We start from the raw sequence: 8,862 nt of genomic DNA, 5'->3' as shown, positions 1-8,862 counted from the left end.
CAAAATAAAAACCAAAACCAAAATGTTTAAAGGAAATTCGTCCAATTTTACACATCAAGGTCAGTTTGTTCGTACATGGGGAGGACGAGTCAGCTAGGTCTTCATCACTAAATGGAAGCATGGCCTTTTAAAGGAATGGGCGTTTACCAGACAGGAACTCATGAAAGACACCATTAAGTTGCATTATGGGAAATTTAATATCCATTTTTCTGTTTTTAGCTGCAAAAAATCAGGTTCAGGGCTGCAATTAAAACCTTTTTTCCATTATCAGTTCATCTGCAGTCCATTGTTCTGATTAATCGGTTAATTATTTGGTCTAAAAAAATAGTGTCATAATTTCCCAGAATCCTTGTTGACAACTTTATAATGTCTTGTTTTGTCCAAAACCAAAAGATATTCAGTTTATATTTATTTAAAACAGAGAAAAGCAGCATATGCTCACACTGGAGAAGCTACGATAATTTGGCATCGTACCGTAACTTCTTTTCATTCTTTTAATCTTATGTTAACTTATACTTATATATAATTCTACCTGTTTTACTCTGTTTTAACGTCTGGTTTGAAAAGCTTTTAATAAATCAATTTAAATATTTCTTAAAAGATAAATAAATACACACACACAATTTGAAATAAATCATTTTCAGCTGCATTTTAAAGGTTCTATACAAAGTGTTTCTTCCACAGACAGTAAAACACAATGTTGGGTGGGTAAATGTGGAAGTCCATTTCCACCAAAAAACATTGTGTGAGTCATAATAATGTGAAACTTTCCTGAAATCATGACACTGAAACAATGAGAAACTAAGTCATTCATTTTGAAAAAGTTTCTTATTAATCTGAGAAAGTTTCTCTTTTTTTTTAGATAAACTTATTTTTTTGACATACAAAGTAATTTTTTTAAATTATTTTGTACCAAACTGTGATGTTTTTCTGAATTAACCAGATTTAATATGATCTCATTTATTCAGAAAAACAGAGCAGATTTTTTTTCTCAAGTGAATGCATTGCACTTCTGTAATTAATGTAAATACTAAGTCTTTATTTTGACATAATAAGTAGTTATTTTAATAATGTTTCTCATTATTTTTAGATACAAAGTCTTTATTTTGACGCAATAAGTAATTATTTTTGATAAAGTTTATTATTATTTTGATATACTAAGTCATAATGTTGAGAAAGTTTCTCATTTTAAAATGTGTTTTTTTTTATTACATTGGCGCAACTGGGCTTCCGTACAGTACAGCCTCGTATTTTAGGCAACTGTATAGGAATACTAGGAATTATTGAAAATACAATAGGAAACAGTTGAGGATCTTATGGGCGGTTCCTGCACAAAATATCACATTTTTAAAGCATAGTGCAAAGAAAGTTTGGTCCACATGCACATGAAGTTGTTCACTGTGAGTCGGTGTAGTTACAGTTACATGCAGTAACTGGGAAGCGGGGGCGTGCAGCCGCTCCCCGCGCCTGGAGCAGAGACAGATGCGGGGAGCTGAGATATATGTATGAGACTCACCAGATAAACAGCAGAATGGCTGCGTTCAGACTCCACTTGAGAGAACCGAGCCGGACGCTCTGGATCCGGACCAGCTTGTTGGTGTCGTACTGACACAGGCCGAGCAGGTTGCAGCACGGCATGGTGTTTGGACTGAGAGGAATCTCTGACTCACTTCTTCACTCTTCTTCCTGTGTGGACGGTCACGTGTCCAAACTCCTGCAGCTGCTCTCACTCCAACATCATCACAGCAGCTGCAACGTAAAGGCGTCACGTATTAAAAGAAAAAGGACAATAACAGCGTTTAAGAAGGAAAACAAAGTTAGAGCTTCAGTAGTTTTTCCATCTTTTTCTATATCAATATTATATTTGAAAGACATGGAAGTTGACCTCTGTGAAAAAAAATGCATGTTATTAAGTCTAGATGTTTTCAAGTGGAATCAAGTGGAAAAGTGAGACTTATTTTTTTAATAGTCATACACCTTTTCTCCATGTCTGTCAAGTCAGTGATGATAAAGTTTGATTGATAAAAACAAAACCCTGTTTTCGTATCTTTAAGAAGGAAGCAGAATCCTACATTAGAACATTATCTACCTCATGTAATAGGAAAGCTGTGAAAACTTGCTCCAAATGTAAAATATGAATATATGTATTTTCTTTAAACATATACTTTGATTGTATTTGTGTCAGATTTTGCATATATCCCGCTGTATATCTGTTTGTTTGTCTTTGTTACTGTTATTCTTCTTCTTCTGTGCCTTATTGTCTAATGTGACAATTAATAAAAATAAAGTAAATAAAGTATTAAAAAAATAAAGTACACAATTAATATCTGCTAATCATGCTTAAAATGTTTAATCCTTTACAATGTACTATGCTTTTTAAAGTCATTATATATTTAATTCTGTAATATCTAAATCAGAAAAGTAACTAGTAAAAAAGTACATTTCCCTCTGAAATGTGGTGGAATAGTAAGTAATAGAAAATGTTTATTTCTCTGCCCTCCTGCATTTATTTGGCAGCTTTGAATAGATTCAATTTATTAATTCACAAGATCATCAACAAATTTTTATTAATTCACAAGATCATCAACAAATTAATTGTGATTTATTATTTTAGATTAAACTCCTGATTCTTCTGATAACATTAAGTCCTAATAATATTATTAATTAATTCTTGAACAGCAGAAAATGGATGAGCCAGTGAAAAAATAACTTATTCATTTACAGTCCACATATCTTTTTTTGCTTTTTACATTAAGTCATACAACTGGAATGATAGCACCCCCCCAAAATGAATTATAAGTTTCCTTCCTAACTTTTTAACCCGTGGATAACCTCGTGCTCTAGATGGCAGTGTTGTCTCAGCCGTGGTCACAACAACGATCTGAATCTGTGTTGGCTGGACATCAGTTCGGAGGACAGAGAAATAAACGGAGAAACGAATATTCTTCTCATATTATCAGAAAATTCCAACCTAAGTCGTGTGATCTGGTTTGGGAACAAAATAAATAATATGGTGATTCCATATTAATATTCCATGTTTACATTTTTTTTTTTTCCTGCCTTTCCTCCAGATAAAGAGCTTCTTGTTTCCAGCAGGACAAGTGGATTTCTGTGAGAGACACTGAGCAGAAAGTCTCATGTGAAAACAATGGCGGCCACTCAGGCTCTGCAGCAGTTCGGTGCACAGAGCTGGAATGTGGCTGAGAACATTTACTCAGATACTTTACTTCAGTGCATTTTCTCCTACTTCATACTTCTACTCTGCTGCATTTCATGGGAAGTAGCAGAAGCAAGATTTTGAATATAGGGCTTGTACTTGTACTGAAGTATTTTTATACTGGAGTATTTTTATTTAAAGGACCTGGAATGGACCTGAACACGTTGCATGTTCAGCTTAATGTCCTGATACAGTCTGTATGAACAACCCACAAATACATCGTATATCTCATTTTAATGAGGATTGTGATAATAAACTTGTCCCTGTTTTTTTTTATCTACTTTCACTCTCTGGCTGTTTGTGCCCAACATGTTTTGTTTTTTTTTACATATATTTATAAGCCATATAACTAAAACTAGAATCACCTCCTCGTGGTTGTCTCCCTCCTCCACTCAGACTAGTTTCAGGTGACATCGCTGTTTATCCAGAGTCAGAGAAAATATGAACCATTTGTGTGAAATTTTGTCATAATCTCTGGGAAGTCTTGAGTAACGGCTAAAAAGTGTTTTCTGAGGACACCATGCCCGTGACCTTTGACCCCCACAATCTAATCAGTTCTCACTGAGTCCTAGTGAATGTTTGTGTCAATTTGAAGAAGTTTCATCAAGGTGTCTGAGATATCGTGTCCACGAGAACGGGACGGACTGACGGACAACCTGAAAACAATATGCCACCGACTCTGTCGCCGGTGCAGAGGAATAAAAAAAAGTTGTTTTGTTAGATATAATGTTGATGTATCATTTTAATATTTGTGATATAGGATCATGAATGTGCAGTCATTCATAAAAAGGTCACCAGGAAAAAACGAATACACATGATATGTCTCTTATGGTTTCTACAGGAAGAGATTTAACAGCACGACTGTCAGCTGAGTCTTTATCCAAATTAGCAAAAACAAATTAAAGAATTTATTCACAATGCGAGTTCACAACTGCAGCTTTAACAGCTTTTAATACCTGGAAGCTGGTTAAATGATTTTATAACAAACGTGAAGAGGATAAAAGTCACCATACAACCACAGAATGACGTCAGTGACAGTCGTGTTATCTCTGTTTGTGCACAAACGTCCTCAGTTGAAAAGCTTCTGAAACTTTGGTTTGAGCATCTCCAGCTCTGTGTTGTTCTGCATCATCTGTGGCAGGCTGCTCACGTTCATGATCGACTTGTGAGCTTCGTCAAACAGCTTCTCGCCAAACTCCTTCGTGACTCGCGCTCTCCAGGTGAGGAGCTTCGGCCGGCCTTCGAACGCGTCCACACCGGCTCCAACAGGCTGCAATTACATGGAATTACATTAAAATACATGAGAAGAGTTGGAGTTGGAATCTCTTGTGGAACAGGATCTTCAGTATTTTCTAAAACCAATAAATTTATATTTGACAGATAGATTTTTCAGTTTCCTCAGTGATATCGATTCTGGGTCGCACCCATCGCACCATGGCTGATGTTGGGGTTAGAAAAATCATTTGAGTTATTTTGGTTAAAGAGGCTTTCCTGTGATTTAGTCCTGTACTTCCTTAAAGTTTAGAGACAGATTAAAACTTTAAAAAATCTAAATAAAAGCGGCAGAGGCTGAGATATCCTGTGTTTTAATAATAAAAATAATAATAGTAATACATTTTATTTAAAGCACAAAAGCATTAAGTGCTGCACAGTTTGTCAAATTAAAACATAAAAACACACCAGATAAAACTTAGTTTAAGTTTAGAACATTAAAAAATAAATCAATAAATCAATAAAAACCTGTTTTGAAAAGGTGAGTTTTTGGAAAGTGATTTAATAGAAGAGTTTGGAGCCTTGATCTCATCAGATAGAAGCAACATGGAGGGAAGAATCTGAGGCTCTCTGGGAGCAGGAAGGAACATAAAAGCTCAGACATGTAACGCAGGGTTTAAAGCGATCATAAAGGTTACGTCAGTTTGATAAGCAGCCGCGCAGCGATGCAGCGTGTTTCTCAGTTCCAGTGCAGCAGCTGCAGTTGGTACCAAATGAGCAAATGTGAAAACAAAATGCCTAAACCTACACTCTGGTATGGGTCTTTAGCATGGGTCAAATCCCAAATATGCTGCATCCTACAGCTCCCATAATGCAACTCAAACTTTGGAAAACTCCCCCCAGAGCCACAGGTGAAACTGAACTTCATGTGCACAACTGGTGCCCTCTTCAGGCTAGCCTGTGTTGAACTGGTTACATCACAGTAGCTACCTAAAGCTACACATGTACACACTGTCGCAGCTGTACAGCTAGTTTCCTGCAGCAGTAGTATTTGTAGTAGTTGCTGCACCATGTAATCCAGAATCTGACAAGTGCAATATAAAGTTTTTTACTTACATTTACTCGCCAGTAGCAGTAGTAGCATTACCTGCATGATCTCAACTATAGCCACCAGATCAGCCAGAGAGATTTTGTCTCCGATGATGAACGGTTTGTTCTGCAGGAATTTCTCCTCCAGCAGGTCGAGTGACTGCTTCAGGTCCTCGATCGCAGCGTCCATCTTCTCCTTTGGGACCTCAGAGCCCATGATGACAGGAAACAGAGTCTGCTCACAGGGAAACAAAGCAAAGCAAACATCAGTGAGACTCTGGTTGAACCAGCAGCAGCAGTCAATGTAACAGTGACAGTGGCCTGTGTATCGTGTGGGTGAGTAAGTATGTGAATAGTCCTGCTAGCAGAAAGGGTCTGTGGATGACAATTTTTCAGCCCATTGACCAACATCTCAATAACTATTAGATGGATTGCAGATGGGCAACAGATAGTCAAGGTCCCCAGAGGATGTATCCTAACGACTTTGGGGACTTTTCTTCTGGCGGCAGCAGCAGGTCAAAGTTTTCACTTGTCCTGTGAAACATCTCAACGTCTCCTGGATGGATTGATATAAAGTTTTGTACAGACATTCATGTTCCCCAGATGATGAATCTTAATGATTTTTATGATCTAGCACCTTCATGAGGGTCGTACTGGTGGTTTTGAGGGGTTGAAATTAGGGACACACATTCATGTCCACCTCAGGATCAACTGTAATAAAATTTCATTTGATGACATTCCCATCAGCTTTAGATATGCTGTCTGTTTAGTGCTAATTTGCACATGTTAGCATGCTAACATGCTTAACATGGTAAACATTATTCCTGCTACACATCAGCATGTTAGCATTTGTACATTAGCATTTAGCTCAAACTAGCGCTGTGTTTAAGAGTTCCTACAATGGCTTTCTACTCTTAGTCCAGGTAAAAGATCTTGTTAGAGTAACATTATGAAAACTTCTTGAAAAGATGTCAATATATTCAAACACATCAACTATATATCAATTTTACAGTAATAGTAGTATTTGGAGGATAATATCAATTATTATATAACCAAACAAAATGTGTGTAGTGAAGCAGGTCCGGCTTGGTTACAGCGCCGGGTTGATCTGGGACTCGTACCCTGAGCAGGAAGACCTTTGACCCGTGAACTCTGAGGTTCATGTGCTGCCAGGACAGGTATTCATTAACGCGAGCTCGCTGCTGCAGGTCAGCTGGAAACCAGTGATCTGCCACTAACGTTGAATATTTCTGCACCATGTACTTCAGGATTGCAGTGCTGCAACACAGACAGCGTGAAGAAAGTAAGAAATCATGACAGAGTGGTGATGTTGATCTGCACAGAAATATACATAAATACATATTTACTCAGGTCACACCATATCAACCAGGACAGGTGCTTCCACACAAACACGATAATTATAATAATTCACCACATGAATATTTGTTTTACTGCATATAAACTGATAAATCAAAGTGCGTCACTGCGGTTTATGGATTAATCAGTAACCCAGAATCCAGCTGAGACTCTTTGTTTCGCCTTCTCTCCACTATTTCTACCAAATAAAGACATTAAATATCAAAAAAATTGAAAACAAAACATGATGATTCACAGTTTCAGTCAGTAAAAATTCAGCCTTTTCAACCCTCAAACTAAATTTTAACCCACACAACAATTTATTCATTTTTTAAAATTATTTATCATTTTTATTATTTTACAGAAACTGTTTAACTGCTTCAAAATAACCTGTGATGTGCAAATGTTCAGGAACTACAACCAGATACAATCAAATAAGAAAACAAAACAACAAAACTTAAATATGTCCTAATAATAGTACATAACATAAAATAAAGGTTATACAGACATAAGATAGTTCAGAAAGTCGCTGCAGGACTACACATTTGTCATTTATTTGCGTGAGCGCCCCCTAGAGGCTGCAAAGCCTTAAACACCAACTAAACTTGTTCACGTGTCAGGCAGATGAGCGATGAGTAGGTGGTAGAATATGTTTTTGTGATTTGGGTGAAATGACCCTTGAAGTTTCCACCATGCAGCTCCATAAATATCAGCATCAACCTTCAGAAATGATTTGAATTATCTGTAGACGTAGGGGGACTCGAACCCAACCTGTCGTCGTTTACCTTTCAGTCAGAATGAAGCTTCCATCCTTCATCACAGGGACTTTCCTGATCATGCTGATTTCACCAAACTCCTCGCTGTGCTGCTGACCTGAGGCAGAATCATGACAATCACAGATGTGACAAAATGAAGGGGAAAAAAATGAGAACAAAATTCCTGAAGTCAGTTTTTAAACAGAAAATCCAAAACATGTTTCACAATTTGTTTGGAGAAGAAGAGATGAATAAAATATCTGACTGTGGAAACATCAAGCACATTATGGTGGGTTGTTTTTTTTTTAACTCTCCCTCCGCCTCTTCCTTCTTATGCTTTGAGACGCTTTTCTTTCCTTTATTTTTCTTTCCCCCGCAGCTTTCTGTTGTACTCAATCACCTCAGACATGCTGCAATGTTTTGTCTGAATGCTTTGACCTCTGACCCGTGACATCCCACCCACTGGTTGCTTGTAAAGTCGGTTATCAAGGAGTTAACGTAACTCTACTCCTCACCTCTCTGGATGGGACTGTCAGCTTTCTGGGTGAAATGTGAAAATGTAAACCGACAGCCCAGAGGAGCATTTTTTTTTAACATTCATGCTTACATAACAAGTTCAAAGCAAGCAGGACGTTCAACCCCCAGCTCCTGCAAACTGTGTTTACACAATTACAAACTTAAATGGCCGGAAATTTAACTATGCCGACTTCTGCGGTTGTTACGCAACAAGCAGCTCATTCAACTCTGCAAGCATCTGGAAACTGTACATTTCCAAAAGCTCAAAATCAACTAGTATTTAAAAGGTATTTTAAGGCAGAATGTAAAAACCAAAAGCCTTTTAAAAAACATGCACAAATCCGCTCTGCATGAATTGAAAACCCCCCCTGTCCCTGTGCGTGTGTGTCGGTGTGGGATTACCTGTAGAGAGGTCGACGCGCTTGAACTCAAAGGGAATCCCGATCACTTTGGCAAACAGGAAGACGGAGCGGCAGGGCTGCGAGAACAGGTCCAGATAGAGCTCCATTATGTCAAGAGTGTGATTGCTGCAGATGCTTCGTTTCCAGCTCGGTTTCCCCTCCTCTGTGTCCTCGGTCCTCTCCTGCCGCGCCTCTTGTCCTCAGTCTGCAGGACTCCGCCTCTCCGCGCTGTAAAGGCTCATTGATTTCTAAACGGTGGCGACAGTTCAAAGTGAGCAGGCCGAGCGGTCTGACCTTTGGCCTCGGCCCTGTCCAA

The 8,862-nt window shown here is 38.1% G+C and overlaps 2 protein-coding genes across 2 annotated transcripts in view; both read right to left on the bottom strand.

Annotated features, from left to right (window-relative positions):
• p2rx7 (purinergic receptor P2X, ligand-gated ion channel, 7) overlaps positions 1–1,953 on the bottom strand; it is an 11,276-nt gene extending 9,323 nt beyond the window's left edge. The window contains exon 1 of the mRNA XM_056377152.1: positions 1,517–1,953. Within this exon, the coding sequence (XP_056233127.1) occupies positions 1,517–1,638 (122 nt within the window). The 5' untranslated portion in view covers positions 1,639–1,953. The remainder of the gene's footprint in view (positions 1–1,516) is intronic.
• Positions 1,954–3,941: 1,988 nt separating this feature from the next.
• On the bottom strand, positions 3,942–8,736 carry gstt1a (glutathione S-transferase theta 1a). Its single transcript, XM_056375443.1, has 5 exons — positions 8,548–8,736; positions 7,660–7,747; positions 6,640–6,796; positions 5,577–5,753; positions 3,942–4,487 (listed from the first exon to the last, which is right to left on the bottom strand). Exons 1-5 carry the CDS (start codon positions 8,651–8,653, stop codon positions 4,287–4,289), a joined length of 729 nt encoding a protein of 242 aa, XP_056231418.1. The 5' UTR covers positions 8,654–8,736; the 3' UTR covers positions 3,942–4,286.
• Between the last annotated feature and the right edge of the window lie 126 nt (positions 8,737–8,862).

The sequence above is a fragment of the Seriola aureovittata genome, chromosome 5, assembly GCF_021018895.1.
Source record: "Seriola aureovittata isolate HTS-2021-v1 ecotype China chromosome 5, ASM2101889v1, whole genome shotgun sequence".
NCBI classification, from domain to species: Eukaryota; Metazoa; Chordata; class Actinopteri; order Carangiformes; family Carangidae; genus Seriola; species Seriola aureovittata.
Note: the sequence above shows the minus strand (reverse complement) of the source record. Positions and strands in the feature narration are given on the sequence as shown.